This window comes from Dromiciops gliroides, chromosome 2 (assembly GCF_019393635.1).
Source record: "Dromiciops gliroides isolate mDroGli1 chromosome 2, mDroGli1.pri, whole genome shotgun sequence".
NCBI classification, from domain to species: Eukaryota; Metazoa; Chordata; class Mammalia; order Microbiotheria; family Microbiotheriidae; genus Dromiciops; species Dromiciops gliroides.
In genome coordinates, this window is record NC_057862.1 from 406,093,893 (window position 1) to 406,113,612 (window position 19,720).

Sequence of the window (19,720 nt, forward strand, 5' to 3'; positions counted from 1 at the left end):
TCACAGGAGTCTGCATTCCTTAGAACTGAAGGCAACACTAATCAGAGAAGGAAATAAGCAAAAAGTATCCATTAAAATCCAATCTTGCCAAATGTGGGCACATTCAATGAAATATTCAGCTATATATAACAGGATTCTCTGGATGTTCCTTCACCAGTTTTGATACTAGAAGACAGCTTTCACTAGTCACGCTTTATTCTTGTACCTCTGGCATTTAATCTCAAGGCTGAAGTTACCAAGGTGAATGGGTTAGAGTTTTGTAGCAGATATTCTCAGGGTCAGGATTATAGGACTTATAATTTTAAAGGGCCTTCAAATTTAATGTATGTAAAAATTAGACAAGAAAGCAGTTCTGAATTTTAAATCCTGAGGTCAGAATTTAAAGACAAAGTAAAGAGGGAAAATATGACAAAGATCTAAAAGTAATTGAACCCTGATTATTACATGGAAACCCCAAAATAAGGTGAGCATAACTTTCAACCTAAAGAATTTGGTAGATAATCAATAAGCTCCCTCTCCTTTAAAGGTACTAGACTAAGATTGTCACACAATTAGTTCTCCCCAAGGGTACCAAAATGCTTACCTGTCTAATTCCTTAATTTCATGCAAGACTCATCCCTGAATGGTAAGAATTTAACAAAATTGCTATTTTTAGAGATATTTTCTCCTAGTGAAGTCCCCTCCTCCCATTTTGTGAGACTTTGCATTATACTACCACCCTTATATTTTATTTGTAACTACCCACAAAGAATTACAGTATGTTTAGGACAAAGGAATAAAGCCAACACGGATATAACTACTCTCTAAAAATTTCATCCAGAATCTGGTGATGGCCTCCCCCCAACCCCTTGGATCATACCACATGGAAATGAATTCAACAAAAAGTAGCAAAGGCTATGGATCTGCAAGGATTTTATTTGACATTTTAGGTCTCGAGGTGAATACAGATACACAGATAATCACTTGAAATAGAAACTTTGACTTGAATACACAAATTAAGAGGACACCTAGTTTTCACACTACCCCAAGTAAAGTACCTGTTTGGGACTCATTCATACAACTACAACTTCTCTCAGCAAATTACAGACAAGCCCATGCTTGCTGAAGCAACAACAGCAAGAAGACCACTCACTGTCACTAGCATTTTAATTCTTCCTATAGCTCTAGATCAGAGGTATTGAACCATGGGCCATTTTAAGCAATACTAAGGCACGCACTTTAAAGTACAAACCTTAAAAGCCAAAATGCTTTAAAAAGGAGAGCAGGGGAGGCAAAATATCAGACATTATTAAAAGAATTTTTAAGTATTTGATATTAAGCCATAGGTCTTTTATCCAGACCAGCCTATAAAAAAATAAGGCTTTCTTGCTAATAACAGTTTTGCCCTATCCTTGGATCACACTCTTTAATGGAAGAAAAATTCAATTAATCTGTTGAGGTTTGAAGGTAAATTGAAAGCTTATAAGACCCTAGCTCAGACAACAGTATTAAAGACATTCAATACTATTAATAAGAAAAAAAGACATAAAGAAACAAAGGTTGTTAACCATGTAAATAACTTTCACAGTGAAATCTGGCTTGTTCCTTGGTTATATGTTAAATCAAACAGCATATTACAATTTTAAACACTTATTTTCCACAAAACTTCCATTTCTGTCAGACTGAAGAGTGATCTAAATCTCAAAGTAAAGGTTTAGAACCTGAGGAAAAGCAAACACAGTATTTTCAATGAAACACTTATCATACAAATATTTGTTTTGATATTTATGCTACATTATTATTGAAATATTTCATTAAATCAATTACTTCACTGACAAAAACTGCAATGCAAAAATTTAATTTGACTTTTTCCTACTCAAACTTGCACCAGCCATTCATAAAATCATGGCTAACAGAGTATTTGTTATATAAATAAATAAAGAAAACACTGCTTTTCCACTCATACGCAGTTTACAGAGCTGATCAATGAGAGGAAATAGCAAGTTTTACTGGTTGTTGCTTTAACCATTTTTATTATTTATCAGTTTGGAAATTTGAAATTATTTAAAGAAAAAGTTTGCCATTCATTTTCTAAAATTAAGTTCAGAAATATCCATTTCCCTAGGAACAATCCCTAGTTAGTAACTGAATTTCCGCCTTATTTGTTAATATCAGTGATTTTAAAAATCGATAGCATGCTATAACTGAAGGCAACCATAAATTTCCAACTGTGGATCAAATTGAAAACAATTAACAAGATATCATCATAAATAACAAAACTTCCAACAAAACGTATAGAAATCTATTAATGATGGTTTCTGAACATTTCAACACAACATCAATAAAATTACCCTGGTCATCCTAGTTATAAAGGCTCTTGCAAAGAACAAATCACAGCACTATGGTTCTGCTATTTACAGGTCACATTAATTTGATAGCCCAAACACTAGTTTATAGGTTAAGGAATTATAACACTTACCATTAGTGGGGCTGGTGGGGAGAAGTGGGGGGGGGGGGGAAGGGGAAGGGAAGAAAACCCATTGTGATTAAAAACCCCAAAGGAAAGAGAAAAAAGAAAGTCTTTTTTGCCCATGCTTTGCTCTGATGAACTGTGAAGACTTGGTTGAGAAAAAGTAGAACGCTAGCAAATGACAGCCCAAATCTCAGGAGCAAGCTCAAAGAGGAGCAAGCAAATAGAAAGCAAATCAAAGAGGCACAAATAGACATTTAACCCTTTGGGGGGAGGGGGGGTTGAAAACAGCTAGACATAAAACCAGTAGGTTTTATAACTCTAACCTCTATGATAGAAACAAAATGTGATAGATCTCTCCAAAGCAGAACACCTGGTCTCTTCATCCTTTGCAAATATTGACACTTTAACTGATTTTTTACAAGTGTATAAACAGCCTTTAAGCAGTATCAAAATATAATCATCCAGAATCTATATTTATAATTCTTGATGCTTCAGCACTTCAAAGAACCATTATCTCATTTCTATTAAAATTTTAAAAGCAGCTAGACACATATGAAGCACAAACACAACCAACAAAAATAAACTTTGACATAAACAGGAATTTGTAAATATCCAGTTCTACAACACTGCAAAGGAAAATGTTTCAGGGATGCTGATGAATAATTTAGATGAAACATTTATTTTTCAGTCACAAAATCTGCACAAAATATTAAAACTCAAAAGGAATTAGACGGGAGTCAAATACAGAGATGAAATGTACAAGACAAACGAGCAGGCAAATTAAAAGTTCTTGAAAGTATTTTACTTCAGATTGAAAAATGAACAGTTCAACTGTCCTATTTAAATAAAGATTTGCAAGATATACAGTATTTACGAATACAATGCTGGTCATTTGAGGAAATGTAACACACACCTCAATTTTCCTTCATGCTTTTTTTTTTTGTCTTTTAGAAAGATACTGTTTACCAAAAAGAAACTTCAGCAGTCCAGGAAAAGCGATTTTTCCAATAAATTTATGAAAACCATAAATTGAGGCAAACCTAAGATTCCCAATGGAATCAAGATTATCTTCCCGCTACCACCACCTTAAAATAATCACATGCTTATTGAAACACTAATACCTGCACCCTAAGAGTACATTTGCTTTCAACAATGAGGGTGATTCTTTAACACAAAAACAAAACAACAACAACAAAATCAGTGTGGCCAATGCAACACAGATCTTTGCAAGTTTTATATATCGGAAACAATTTGCTAATAGCAGCTAATACTGGATTATATAATTTTATAAATAATTTCTCCCTAAGCAGCAAACAAAAGTCTACACATTCACAATAATCTAAAAAACAAAATAAATACTGTGATTATGCATAATGTGGTATGACTTGAACTAGTTTCTATTAACAAAAGCTCAACATCTTGTTGATAAAAATTAGTTGATCTGAACAAAATGTGAATCTAAAATTTAAAACATTGTCAAATTAACATCATATTTAAAACTCTTATACTGTTTATACAAAGTAAGTGTTATGAGTTTCCATCTTTTGGGAACGTATTTTTCCTTTTTGAAGCAAAACACTAACATATTGAAATATTGATTTCAGTGATGACATTGGTTTTGGTCATATTTTAGCATTATTTTATTTTTAAAGTTGTTGCACTAATAGTGTCCATTACTGTCTGGTTGGTCTAGTATTTTGTAACTGCATATAAAAGAAAAATTTAAAAGTTTACATATATATGTGTATATATATGTATATGTGTGTATATATGCACACATGTAATATGAATACATATACGTATACATATATATGCCTATAAAAGATCCTCATTCTCAGGAATGGCTTCATTTAATAGAGCCATACACAGTGACGATGAATATAGAAGCACTTTTCCCTTCCAAAGAAGCATTTTCATAAATGCCATTTAACATTCTATTATGTTCAATTTTCCCCAACTCAGTTTCAAACTCTACATGTGGTGAATAACAGAATTTTACATCTCATTTGCACTTATGGCATTCACTTGACCACAACCTAAATTTACAGTATGATTAAAACAAGCCAATGTTTAAAAAAGTTTTAATTAAAGGTAACAAGTCAGTGAAAGGGCAGGATAAAGAATGGGGTGACAAGAAGTGTTTGGTCTTAATAAGGCAATGCGAAATATGTCCTTTATCAAAGACCATTTAATTTTTAAAGATAAACAATACCAAAAGCATAAAGTGGAGTATAAGAAAATAGTTTTATAAGTATGATTTCATTAAAGCTTAAACAGTTATTCTCTCCCACAGAAGTTTAGCATGAATTTTAAAAAGAAGAATGAAAAAAACAAGTACACGCAAGCACAAAGGTTAAAGAAGCTGGCATGCAAATGTTTGTAGAACTCAAGCTGAGGTTTTGTTTTTTTTACTGCAACAAGAATGGACAACATTCAGGTGGCTTTTTTTTTCCTTTTTAGGAAGAAAAAAAAAGACTGCAAAGAAAAACAAAGTAGTGTAATTGCCCATTGCCAAAGAGGACGACACTATAGAAAACAGCTGCACATTAATTATCAGAGATGACTATAGTTTTTTCAGTGTTCACACAAAAATACATAGTACACATTTTACAAAATAAAATAAACTTCATTTGCCACCATAAATCTTTTCTTTTTAGAGGAAAAACTTTTGCAGCAGGTCACAAATATTCTATTAATTCATTTCAATTCTGAGGAAAACAAATTCTGAATAACAGAACTAATCACGTTCCTACATATGGATGTTAAGATGACAATTCAGATTATTTTTCAAACTAATCCTGAGAAAATTCTGTTTACAATTTAAACAGTAATGTTATGTAAAAAGTATTAACAAATCCACTATTACAAATGTCAATTTCCTATAATATGGTCTTCTATATATACACACAATAAAATGGTAAATATATGCAAAAATAATAAAAAAAATCATGCACAAATCACTTTTACCTTTTAAATCTGGTTTTCCCACAAAATACATTTTTTCTCCTTCCCCCCCTCTCCTTTTAAACTTTTAGTTTTTTGTTTACACCACCCCCTACACACACTGAATACTACCCCTACAATTCAGCATAAAGCTGATGGGATATATATTTATTTTACATTCAAGCTTTTAAATCTTAAAATGACCCTGTTGTATAGCATATGACTTATCAAATGAGCAGCCTTTTTTTTTCCTTTTTGTTTTTGTAGTTGTCAGTCTTCATGATCCATTCCGTGGCGAGCTGGGAAAAAAATGCAGTTGCTAATCAACGTCTGAACAGTCTGAAGCTCCTGAATGAATCCCAGGAGTGGCTATCAAACTATCCTGTAGCATGAGATCATTGCACACAGAAGAACAGTCAATCATAAAATTGGTAACTATCTACAAAGGTCTGAAAGGGCTGCGTCCCTCTTGTGTTTCCTCTTTTTGCCATGGTAATACTGATTATTTGATTTGCCTTGATGCTGTTTGTTTGTCATCAAGGTGCCATGGCTTGTTTGAGTTGTACCTTGGAAGCCTTTGCTGGAAGAACGAAATAACCTTGCTGATCCATGCTGCAGAAAGGAGAAAAAAAATAATCAATCTTATATACGAAAACAAATATCAATACATGTTTAAATAATAGTAATAATTATCATCATTATTAAAAAACATTTTAAGAGTTGCTAAGTTTTCAGAAAGAGTTAAACCTGATCATAAGATGCTATAATAGTGATCACTTAATATTACATAAATTTGATGTATTTAAAACTTTAATATCCAATCTTCACTAAAGAAACACTTCAGGCAAATAACAAATTTAATCTGAGACCTATAGACATAGATGTAACTTCCTAATAATGTTCTACTTATGCTAATTTTAAATTCCTCCCCGATCACATCAGGGGACCACAAGACAACAGCAGAAGATAACAAATATGGGATTTTAAATTATATTCTGTACTCCTGTGTGTGTGCATGTGTGTGTGTGTATGCACATGCACACGCATGTTGGGGTTAAAGAATGGAATATGGAATATTCCATATACTTGTCCTGTCATGTAGGGACAATGTTTTGACTAATTTTGCTGAACTGCATTTTTCTTATCTTTTAAAATATAATTACAAAGAAACACTCTCTAATTGGGAAGGTGCTGAGGAAGGATTATATTCAGAAATGTTAGGTAATATGACGAAACAAGAGATAGAGAATATTGTGAAATGTAAAATGGATGACTTTGATTACATTAAAAAATTTTTGTGCAAACAGAAGCAATGCATCCAAAATTAGAAGGGATGCAGAAAACTGGGAAACAATTTTTATGGCCAGTACCTCTGATAAAGGTCTCATTTCTAAAATATATAGGGAACTAGATCAAATTTATATGAATCCAAGTCATTCCCCAATTGAGAAATGGTCAAAGGATATGAACAGGCAGTTTTCTGATGAAGAAATCAAAACTATCTATTGCCATATGAAAAAATGCTCTAAATCACTATTGATTAGAGAGATGCAAATTAAAACAACTCTAAGGTGCCACCTGACACCTATCAGATTGGCTAATAGGCCAAAAAAGGAAAATAATAAATATTGGAGAAGCTGTGGAAAAATTGGAACACTAATGCATTGTGGGTGGAGCTGTGAACTGATCCAACCATTCTGGAGAGCAATTTGGAATTATGCCCAAAGGGCTATAAAGCTGTGCATACCCTTTGACCCAGCAATACCACTCTTGGGTCTTTTTCCCAAAGAGATCATAAAAAAGGGAAAAGGCTCCACATGTACAAAAATATTTATAGCTGCTCTTTTTGTGGTGGCAAGGAATTGTAAATTGAGCAGATCGTCAATTGGGGAATGGCTGAACAAGTTGTGGTTTATGAATGTAATGGAATTCTATTGTGCTGTAAGAAACATGAGCATGTGGAGTTCAGAGAAACCTGGAAGGACTTGCATGAACTGATGATGAGTGAGATGAGCAGAACCAGAACATTATACACAGTATCATCAACAATATGTGTTGATCAACTGTGATAGATTAGATTCTTCTCACCTATCCAACGGAACAAGAAAGTTCCAAAGGACTCATGATGGAAAAGGCTCTCCAAATCCAGGAAAAAAAAAAAGGAACTGTGGAATATGGATGCTGATTGGACCATACTTCTTGTATAACATGACTAATGTAGAAATGTTTAATGTTATTATGTATATATAACCTATATCAGATTGCCTGCTGTCTAGGGGAGGGGAGAGGGAGGAAAATTTGAAATTGGAAATCTTATATAAACAAATGTTGAAAATTATTTCTACATGTAACTGGAAAATAATAAAATAATTTTATTTTTTTAAATAAATAAATAAATGTTAGGTAAAAAAACAAAAAGCATCAACAAAAACAAAAAGTTCAGAGTTGACCAAAATTTAAATTTTCTATCATACCTCATTTATCTGACAATGTCCAAAAATAAAGAGTTTTACACACAAACACACTTACAGGTTCACTATATTGGCATCAGACTTAGCTTAGTAGCTCAGAACTCCCAAACTCAGGCAATCCACCAGTCTCAGCTTCTTCCAGTAGCAGGGATTACAAGCTTAAGTCACCAAGCCTAGCCAGAGTTCTTTTAAATAATTATTTTATGACACTTTCTAAAATATGATTCCCTGTATTCTTTGACAAAATACAGTTTGAATATTATTTGTTTTTTAAATGAGTCTGGGGAATTAACATCTTTTATTGTACTGTAATGTAACACTGATGCCTTTAGATGGGGTAAAAAGCACTTTTGTGTTTTTACTTCTTGTGCCTAATTTTACAGTTTGCTATTTCCTTTGTCAGCTGTTGTTCCTTGCTGACAAGTTTCTCCTTGTTGTAATGTTACTATATGTAGAAAAGAACTTTTTTTTCCCATTTTGTTTCACTATTCATGGACACAAAGCAATTTTTAGACAACTAAAAGACGAAGTACAACTGTATAGCTGTGGTTTTTAACAAGTCAAAGGTAATCAACCACTTTTGGCTAACAACAGTTTGTTTGATTCAGAGCTCAGCACTCAAATAGAGTGCCTCATATCAACAACACATAAAACTCCCAAGTACCCAAGAGGTTATGTATAAACTGTTATAGAACAATGCAAAAAATTTTTATGGTAATTAGCATTGCTTTGAAACATTATGCTAGCCTTTCTATAGAAATGAATGGCCCATTTAAGATACTAGATTTGAAAAGAGCTCTATCATTAGGAAGTCTCATTATGTACCCATTAAACTATGGAATTTTCCATTTCAACAAAATAAATGTATTACCTAATAATTTTCTTTAAATATCTGTTATTTAAATAATTCATACTTTTCATATTTAACAGTAAAATATTCCTTCAAAATATTTTACATTGAAGATGAAGAATGATTAGAATAGAAATTTCACAAACCTGAGATTTGTTAGTGCTATTGGCTGAATTAGGAGCTTGGTTGTTTTGTATTTTCCCTCCTGATTGGGAGGATTCCAAAGATACTTCTTGTGATCCCACTCTGTTCACAGTAGACTGACGGCAAATCAGCTGCTTAGATGTTTTGCATGGTGTTGCATCAGAATCCTTAACACAAATCACACACTAGTCAGAATATGCAATAGTTAAAATGTTCAGTATCAAGAGAAAATAATAAAATTATTCTCTCAACAAATGTCCTTTTCACTAAATTAATCCTTTTAGAAATTAAAGAGTTCTAAAAAATTCCTAGAACTAACAAAGTTTTGGTTGAGTTTTTTTTCCAAGAGACTTTAATTTTTGCCTCTAAATTTAAATACTGAGTTTAAGGTACTTATAGGTACATAAAAGGGTTTCTATTCATTTTCAAACATGATTAAAACCCTATCCAATATCAATACTTAGCTTCTGTTGCTTCCCCTCAAGTGGAACTTCAAAGTCACTGTTTTCATTTTTTCATTTACAGTAACAGCAGCATGTTGTAACATGATGAGTATTGGACCAAAAATTAGGATTATAGGATCAAAGATTTAAAGCTAGAAGAAATCTTAACAGGCCATTTATCTAAACCAGCCTCCTCATTTAACATTGGAAAACTGAAGCTTATCAAGGCTAAGTGACTCATATAAGATCATAGAGTTCTTAAGTATCAGAGGCAGGATTTAAACCCAGTATTCCTGACCCAAAGTACAGTCACTAAACCATGCTGCCTCTCAGAAGACCAGAGTTCTAGTTCTGGCTCTATCACTAACAATCTGTATGACTTAAGACAAGTTTCTTCTCTTTGGACTTAGATTTATTATATATAAAATGATGAGATTGAACTAGATAACTGCTAAGATTCCTTAAAGTTCTGACATTCTGTGATTAAAAATTTTCAGTTGATGCCCAAAGGGATATCAAGTTGTGAATATCCTTTGACCCAGCAATACCACTACTAGGTCTGTATCCCAAAGAGGTCAAAGGAAAAGGAAAGGGACTTATAAGTACAAAAATATGTATAGCAGCTTGTTTTGTGGTGGCAAAGAACTGGAAATTATGGGGCTGTCCATCAGTGGGGAATAGCCAAACAAGTTGAGGTATGATTTTGATGAAATACTATTATGCTATACGAAATGATGAACAGGATGCTTTCAGAAAAACCTGGGAAAACTGACATGAATTGATGCAGAGTGAAGTGAGCAGAACCAGAACACTGTTCACAATAAGTGCAATATTGTATGATGATCAACTGTGAATGACTTAGCTATTCTCAGCAATACAAAAATTCAAGACAATTCTGAAGAAATTATGATGAAAAATGCTATCTACCTCCAGAGTCTGATGGAGTCTGAATGCTTTTACTTTCTTTTTTCATGGGTTTTTTTTTTTGGGGGGGTCTGTTTTCTTTCACAACATAACTAATATGGACAAATGTTTTACATGATGACTTACATCAAATTACTTGTCTTCTCAATGAGAGTAGAAGGGAGGAGAGGGGTGGGGAAGAGAATTTGGAACTCAAAATTTTAAAAAGCCAATGTTAGGGGGCAGCTAGGTGGCGCAGTGGATAAAGAACTGGCCCTGGATTCAGGAGGACCTGAGTTCAAGTTTGGCCTCAGACACTTGACACTAGCTGTGGGACCCTGGGCAAGTCACTTAACCCCCATTGCCCCAGAAAAAGAAAAAGAAAAATACAAAAAAAAAAGCCTATGTTAAAATTTGTTTTTATAAGTAACTGAATCAAAAATTTTTCTAAGGAAAAAAATTTCAGTTATTCAGACCTATTAGTATGAACTTCAATGTGCATGGGCCCCATAATACTATCTCAGAGTATGCCCCAGTTTCTGTACAGCTGAGTTCTATTCTTTTTTTCCTTCTTTTCTCTTCCCATCTTCCATCTAAGCTCTATATATTCTCATCCCTATTGGCAGTCACAGATTAACACAATCCCTAATTTTTCTGTTTTGTAGCTGCTCTACTTTCAAAAGCATCTCTGACTTCACCCTGAGACTTCTGTGTTTCACAGAATTTCAGAGGGAAGAGGAAACATCCCGATGGATCTTGAGTATGCAAATATATATATATATATACACACACACATAGACAGTATCATTTGCTGACTAGCTCATTTTTTGGTCAACAGAAATTTCATTCATTTTGTTTTACTTATTAGTAGTGTTTTTATCTTATATAAAGTTCAAATACTTATTAGCTGGTAAAAGTTTATACCTCACTTAAATGAGTTCAAACTTAATAGTCATAAAGAAAACTATTAAACAAGTGGACCACCAATAACTAATCTACAAAATAATTAACTAATTAAATACTTAGATATTCAGTAATCAAAAGATGAATTAACTTAAAATTTTCAGATACAGTTAATATAATAGAAAAACTTCTAATTCCAAAACAGATTTATTTTTAAATACTTACAACATCACTAGAACTGGACTGCGTGGCAGAAGAGGAAGACACTGGACCTGATGAAGAGTTTGAAGAGTGTTTACTAAGAGATTCCGAAGTTTTACTTCTACATTTTCCCAGGGATTCATTCTCTTCAGATAGATTATTGTTACACTTATCTAACTGCTGATTATCTACTATCAAGGTAACACCGTTTCCTGAAAGAGTGGTAAGAAATTGGAAAACGTTTCTTCCCATAAATATGCACAATGTATAAGAGTCCATGTAAAATTAAATAAATATAGGAAAATCTTACCATTGCATGAAGGTTCAGGTCTATTCTGCAAGCCCCACTGCTTTGATATCCAATCTCTATAGGTAGCCACTTCATCTGTCACTCTAATTATTCTACCTAATATGCTGCAAATGTTTAAAAAAAGAAAAACATATTAGAGTATAAAAACAAAGAACTCATGACTTGATCTGATCCACTGATTTTAATTAAACTTTTACCTTTCGGTTTCGTTGTTGGGATAGTATTTTGCTATTGGTGATACTGCATGACTCAAAACAACATATGCATAATCAAAAGCTTGTTTCACTTGCATGGCACCATATGAACTCCTTCCAACATCATTACCTTAAAAATAAATGTAAATATAAATGTAGCAAAGTTTACCATTTACCTGATTTGAAATTATAAAATTTGAAATTATATTTCATCTTATAGCACCTAAGTCAGTGCTAGATCCACATACAAAATTTTGGCTACCTACTTTTATAAATGTTTTCATATCAAATCGCTGAATATATCTATCACACATCCAGTACTTATTTTTAAGACATCTTGAGATGATTTACAGGTAGTTTTGGTAAAAAACAAACACAAGCCAAAAGGAGCTGAACCACTGATTGAATTTCTCATTTCTAAGTTTCTTCTCCTTTTTCCCAAAGTATAAAAAAACCAGAAATTTCTACAGGTACATAACCTTGATAGAACTCTAGATGATTGAAGTTTCCTAAACCCTATCTATGTCTTTTAATTTTTCTTTTTTTTTGGTGAGGCAATTGGGGTTAAGTGACTTGCCCAGGGTCACACAGCTACTAAGTGTTAAGTGTCTGAGTCCGGATTTGAACTCAGGTACACCTGACTCCAGGGCTGGTGCTCTATCCACTGTGCCACCTAGCTGCCCCTCTATGTCTTTTAAACTTCACTCCTCATTCATTGTCAAACTGTCTAAATGACTATAAACTTTTCAAGTGATGATCAATACAAAAATTGGATATAAACAAATATAACACTGAAAATCTAAGGGGAAAGGTACTTTGTTGGTACTTTTCAAGATAACATTAAATTAAAGAAGGCAAAAACGGACTAAACAAAAACAATGGCATGAAAGAATAAAACTATCTCCTTTAATCCATTAATCACAGATTAATTCAGCTATATGCCTGCAATTCTCATTTCCATTAACTATACTCAAACTAATTATACATTAAAGGTATAATGTCATAGTCCTAGTTGAAATCTTGTTAGATGTAATGAAAGACACTTAATTAAGGGGGCAACTAGGTGGTGCAGTGGATAGAGCACCGGCCCTGGAATCAGGAGTACCTGAGTTCAAATCCGGCCTCAGACACATAACACTTACTAGCTGTGTGACCCTGGGCAAGTCACTTAACCCCAATTGCCTCACTTAAAAAAAAAAAAAAGAAAGAAAGAAAGACATTTAAGGCTCAGAAAAAAGATTACCAAATGTGAATCACATAATGAATGCTTCTTTTTGACTGACAAAGATGAATATAGGATCATCTCCAAACCCTTTTGGGAAGTTATTCTCTTGGTCTGCCTCAAAAGGTAAGCTATTTCAAGTTACAATAAACTGACTAGACAACTTACTTTCTATGGGTTCCCAGAGATCTAAACTAACTTTAATACCTGGCTGTAAGGGGTCTTCAATATACAGCATTGATGGCCGGTAGCCATCCAACATATTTTTCTGCACTTCATCTTTGGCCACATATGAACCACCATCCTTTATCCGGATGCCAGTCTTGAGATAATTGAAGTGACGTCCATACAACTCAAAAAATTCTATTAAGAGAACACCATAGTTGGTATTGGGTATACAAGCATCTTCCCGTGGATGCAGCTGAACAAAGGAAAAAAAGAACATATTTTATTGATTCTTCCTTGGAGTCTAAGAAACAAGAAATACTATCTCTACTTATGAAATTTTAAAAGAATATTTATTAAATACCACAAGACATTGTATTAGGAGCTGGGGAATATATAAAAATTATACAAGACACAAGTTTATATGCTCATGGAAGACTCTGTCCTCATGGAGCTTATAGTTTAATGGGAGTATAACATATACACAGATATAATAATATATCATGATAAGTACATGATAAAAATGGAAAAAAAAACCCAGTTTCTGAAATCAGTGGAGGATGAGGCTGTTTGTTACCAACAAGAGGGATCAGAGAATTCTTCACACAAGAGATGATATTTAAGTTGGGCTTTAAAGGCAAAGAGGAAGATGCAAGATACTTCAGAAACTACATAAGCAGAGGCATGGAGACATGTGTACAAGCCATAATCTGCAGGCTGAATCCAATTTGGGTTGAGGATAAAAAACTAGGAAGTATTAAGATAATTTGAATTTGACAGAATCTCTAAATGGAGTCCATACATTAACCACAAAGACAACACTAAGGTTGTTACTAAGGCTACACTAAGCACTACAGCAACCACAGGTGTCATATTGTAAGGGTGGCAATTTGGTTCCTGAGTGTTATGGCAGGCATAAGGGCTAGGAACTTAACTCTAAAAAGAGCTGGAACCATAAAGACTGGAAAGTCAGGTTACTACAACATACTAATAGTGTGTAGTTGTCATACATTGGTGGTGTGATCAGAAATATGGCTCCAGTACTATATTAGTTCATATCCTAAGCACAAGAACATTTTTCAAGTACTTGTTCTTATTGACTGGAGTATCCTAACTCAAATAATTAAGTCTTATATAATTAGAAAGAATTGTATATTACTTTGTGGCCAAAATATGCTCCAATAGTAGTAAAAGACTATGTAACTGGGGGCAGCTAGGTGGTGCAGTGGATAAAGCACCAGCCCTAGATTCAGGAAGACCTGAGTTCAAAACTGGCCTCAGACACTTGACACTCACTAGCTGTGTGACCCTGGGCAAATCACTTAACCCCAACTGCCTCACCAAAAAAAAAAAAAAAAAAAGAACCTAAATTTTATAGAGTTTCATGTTATTGGCACATACATATAACTAAATTTATTAAAAAATCAGACTATATTTATGGGTGGCAAAATAGTCCAATGAAAATCACCAAATACATAAAAATTGATATAGAACTAAAAATAGAGAACTTACAAGAAAATCTTTCTTCTTAGTATTACCCAGTATCTATGATTTACACACACACAAACATGTAAATCATAAGTACTTGGAAAGATATATTAATATACATATTAATGCTTATCTTAAATGCTTATGCTATTTGAAGTAGTTTAACAATTAAAACTTAATTTTTTAAAAAAATATTAAGAATGTATAAAATTGGGGCAGTTAGGTGGCGCAATGGATAGAGGACTGGCCCTAGATTCAGGTGGACCTGAGTTCAAATCCGGCCTCAGACACTTAAAACTTACTAGCTGTGTGACCCTGGGCAAGTCACTTAACCCCCACCGCCCCGTGCAAAAAAAAAATGTATAAAATTATAATGTATATTGGTATAGTATATTCCATATCACTCACCTGAAGAAAACTGACTGCCATTAAAAAGAGACTATAAGAACCAATTCCACCTGTGAACACTTCATTAAGGTCTCTCTGTAATAAGAACTGTTTCAATACTAAAACCAGGTAAGGTAATACAGGATATTTCTGAAAAAAAAAAAAGAAACAAAGTTATATTTTGATTAATTCTTATAAAAACCTTAAGAATGCTGGGACTGGGGGGCAGCTAGGTGGTGCAGTGGATAAACACTGGCCTTGGATTCAGGAGTACCTGAGTTCAAATCCAGCCTCAGACACTTAACTAGCTGTGTGACCCTGGGCAAGTCACTTAACCCTCATTGCCCTACCCCCCCCCCAAAAAAAAGAATGCTGGGACTGACCAAAGACCAAAGTAGGCTCAATCATACAAATAATTACCTGTAAGAGTACCTACTGTTAGAACGCACTGTACTCAGCACTACCTATGGCAAAATCTGGTGAAATGATTTATGCAAAGAATTTTAATTTATTTCTTTAAATGAAGTTAGATCTAACCAAGATTTTCTCCTTAGCCATAATTTTTTTTCCTTTGTGTTTTGCTCTAATGAAGAGATAACTTATTCACAATTATTAGTCATAATTTTAAAAGATGGAGATATTTCAATATATATTATAGAGAACACAAGTTAAGTACTTTCTATTTGGTGACTCTTCTTTGATAACATCCCTACTTGATGATATACTTTTAGTAAAGTATAAACAATACCATAAAAAGTAAATTCCTAAGCACTCTGAAACACTGAATTGGGAAAGTTTCAAAGAACTGCTTCATTCAGGTTACAGTCAAACACACAATCCCAAATGCAAAGTCACATTTTTTTAGAATTATGATATACTAAAACTTTAAAATAATGAATTCTGTTGTACTCAACAGACAAATCCAGATTTAGCCACCCTAAATTGCAAAAGTAAGCTATATGGAAACATAAAATATGAATAGAGAAAAATGTTTTAAAAAGAAGAGCTGTTGAAAGCTAATGGAGAAGAAAAGCCTGAAGGTTTAACTTAAATGTCACAAAGTACATAAAACACACAAAGGCTAAGAAAAGGATACTGACCAATTCTTCTCCTAAAAGAACCAATGAAAATAGGCCGATGACTATCACAAGAAAAAAATTTGGTTGAAATATATGAATAAATGTCTTATGGCTTGGGAAATAAACTCTAGAATAGGTTAATAAGATAAAAAAGAACATGGAATTTGGTATCAGAAATTCTCGGTTCTAGTATTAGATAGGATATATATTTCTTGTGTGACTGTAGGCAAAAATCAATTTCTGAGATTCATTGTCTTCATTTGTGAAATGGAGTTACCCAATAAAAACATCCCTTTGCAAATTATAACAAGCTATATGTAAGTCTACCTCCCTGAAGGCCAGGGAATAGAGAAGATAACTCCTATGGGGTCCTTTCCAACTCATTTTCCACATCAAGAGAGAAACAAGGTGGGACAATTAATTAGTAATTTATCCATTCATTTAACAAGAATTGATTCAAGCACTTACTATTTGCGAAATGATGAAATGCAAGGGTAAAATAAAAGTCTCAGCCCTTGAGGAGCATCTGTCTGTTCTGCAGGGGGAATCAGCTTACACAAAAGTAAATATAAAATATAAACATAAGCTAATTTTAGTGGGAAGGCAACACTGATGTCTACAGACAGGGACTGCCACAGAAGGTCTCCTCAAGAGCATTACATTTGAACAAACCTCAAAATCAGCTAAAGATCGTAAGAGACAAAAATGAAGAGGGAGGCCATTGCAGGAAGGATGAATGAACAGCTTGTGCAGAAGCACACAATACAGGAGATGGAATATCTAATAAAGAGAACATCAAGTAGGCCCCTTTGCAGAAAATGTAGAGGATATGAGGAGAAATAATATGAAATAAGTTTGAAAAGATTGCTTGAGAATAAATTGTTAAGGACTTTTATCCTAGAAGTAATAGGGAATCGCTGAAGATTCTTGAGCAGGGGAATGACATGACCAGACCCATGGAACCATTTTAAGAGGACTGACCTGAGAAGGAAGATATTGGAGTTTATTACAATTGTCTAGAGAGGTGATAAGGGCTTCAACTTCAAAGAAAGAAATCTGTTCTGGAGAATAAACTATGAAACTAGGACAGTTTGGCAGCAAAATCCATTTGAGTTAACAGTTTTAGAATTTAACATAAATAGACAAAATCATTTCTGATGAATACCAAAGTGGAATCCTTTCTAAAAATTACATTTTTGAACACATCTTTACAATGAACTACAGTCAAACCAAAAGCAATTTTCTGAGCTCATATTCCCAAAAATATTCTCTAACCTTAGTAAAATCTTTGATAAGTTGGGCAGCTTTCACTCCATTCTGTACATTAAAGCTGATATCAACTTTTACTTCAGTGAAAGAATCTGTTAGCTTAATAATGGGTACCTAGAGAGACATAAAAGTATAATTAAATAGTTGAACTTGTACTGGAAGAGAAAAACAGGAGGATGGAGTTAAAGGTTACAAGATTGAACAACAAAATTTCTAGTTAAAAGTTGTCTTATTTCATAGTTTATAGATTATAAATACTAGGTAGTTAGATCAAGTAATAGTTAGATCAAATAATATTTTTTCTTATGTTTCAATGCTTTGTTAGTCAATAAACATTTATTAAGCACCTACTATGTGCTAGGCACTGTACTAAACACCAAGGACACAAAAAGAGGCAAAAGACAGTGCCCCTTGCCGTCATGGAGTTCACATCTAAGCAGGGAGACAGCAAACAAACAAATACGGACAAATAAACTATATACAGGATAAATAAGAAGTAAATAGAAATTAGAGGAGTTGGAAAAGGCTTCCTGTAGAAGACAGGATTTTAATCTTTATAGTAATTAATCCTTTAAAACACAAGATATATGATAGGAGACTGTTAAAATTCCCATCTTGATTATGTTTCTAGTTGATTTTCAAGTATTTCAAGTATGTCTACTATGGGCAAGGAACTTTTTATTTTTCATGTTACTGCAATGATTCCAGTAAGAAAACACATTAGACATTTTCACTGGAATCAGTGCTTCATTTTGAAGCCATAAAAAAGCCCATTTCTACTACTTGGGAAACCTAATACTATATTAAAATAACAGCTTAAAAGAACAACCTAGAGCATGAGGTCTATGAAAATGAATGAAAATTTCACTAATGAAAAGTGGGAGCAGATGAAAAAATATCTGACTGCTTATTTCCAAATATTAGACAGTTTAAAGATTCTCACAAAGTAGGAACAGATTCTCTTTTTTGCCCCATCACTTATACAACATTTACAGCAGAGAAACTTGTCTAGAGCCATTTACTAATCTCTACTGATCTCCCCCAAAGGAAAAATTACAGGTGTCTTGCTTTAAGAAAACCCAACTTTCTAATGGAGATCATTTATTTTGTATATTACAAAAGAATTTGAGGTTTTTGTTTTAAATATTGTCACTTCTGGTGAACTTACAATATAACTCGGTTTATAAAACTTCAGTTTATACACAACTTTTCAAAAACAATATGAAATACATTAGTTTATATATTAGCATCTTGAACTAATTCAAGAAGTTCTCAAAAGTTTTGGTGTCAAGACCCTTTTATGTACCTAAAAATTACGAAGGACTTCAAAGGACTATTAATGAGTAATAACTACAGACATTTACTATAAAAACACTTTACTATTGATATTCAAGTTGTTGCCATGAGGGCCTATGCTCTGAGGCCCAAGGGTGCTCGCAAGCCTCAGAGGGTCCCAGAGGAGTGGAGCCATCTAGGGGGGACTTACAGTGGCTTTGTCAAGAACTTTCACAGAATCCTCATCTGCAACCTTATGTTTTCGAAGAGCCTCTTCTAGGGTCCACAGGGGTAAATTCTCCCATTTCCCAAATACCACAAGATCAATGTCACTAAATAGGTGAGATAAAATGTAGAAGAAAAAAAATCTGTTTTAATTCAAGTATTCAGATTATAAATTATCCCAATTTAAACAATTTAAAATTCCAGGAAGACACAGAAAACTCATAAAACTAAATCCAAAATTCCAGCTGGTATACTAGTTGCTAAAAATTAATACCATTTACGATGTTTTTATTCTATTTTTATTCAAAATTTTCTTATACAATGACTATCTCATTAGTTTTTAGAAACATGATAATGAAATTATTTTCTACGTTAATATAATTTGATTAAATCTGACCAATACTTATTAAACATCTACTATGAGCAATGGACTGGGATAAAATCTAAGACACAAGCTAAGAAGAAGAATGTGAAATATTTCCTTCTCTATATAAATTCAACAAACACTTATCAAGCACCCTACTACATGTAAGACATTATGCTAAACACTGAGAATAAAATTCAAAGACAAAACCAAATAAATAAAACCCGAATCTCTTCACTTAAGGAGTTTACATTCTATTAGAGGATTCAACATAAATACAGATAGGGAAACAAAAACTAATTGGAGAAGGAAGATGTTTTAATAACTTTTTGAAAATTGTTTTTTCTTCATTTTTCACCATTTACAAGATTTGATTTTTCACACATAATGTAAATCAGTTTCCTATATATACTGTATATGATGCTGTGGAAT

General features: G+C 33.2%; 1 protein-coding gene across 2 annotated transcripts in view; it reads right to left on the minus strand.

The window, feature by feature from the left end:
• Positions 1–416: 416 nt before the first annotated feature.
• Positions 417–19,720, minus strand: part of TENT4B (terminal nucleotidyltransferase 4B) — a 59,563-nt gene continuing 40,259 nt past the window's right edge. The window contains exons 5-13 of one of the 2 annotated variants that reach the window (XM_043983660.1): positions 18,911–19,031; positions 17,431–17,538; positions 15,098–15,226; positions 13,244–13,457; positions 11,818–11,944; positions 11,621–11,724; positions 11,335–11,381; positions 8,863–9,027; positions 417–6,007 (exon numbers count right to left, since the gene is read on the minus strand). In XM_043983660.1, the coding sequence (XP_043839595.1) occupies positions 5,831–6,007; positions 8,863–9,027; positions 11,335–11,381; positions 11,621–11,724; positions 11,818–11,944; positions 13,244–13,457; positions 15,098–15,226; positions 17,431–17,538; positions 18,911–19,031 (1,192 nt within the window). In that variant the 3' untranslated portion in view covers positions 417–5,830. Of the gene's footprint in view, positions 6,008–8,862; positions 9,028–11,334; positions 11,523–11,620; positions 11,725–11,817; positions 11,945–13,243; positions 13,458–15,097; positions 15,227–17,430; positions 17,539–18,910; positions 19,032–19,720 lie in introns of both variants that reach the window. The other variant, XM_043983659.1, reaches the window with a different exon arrangement.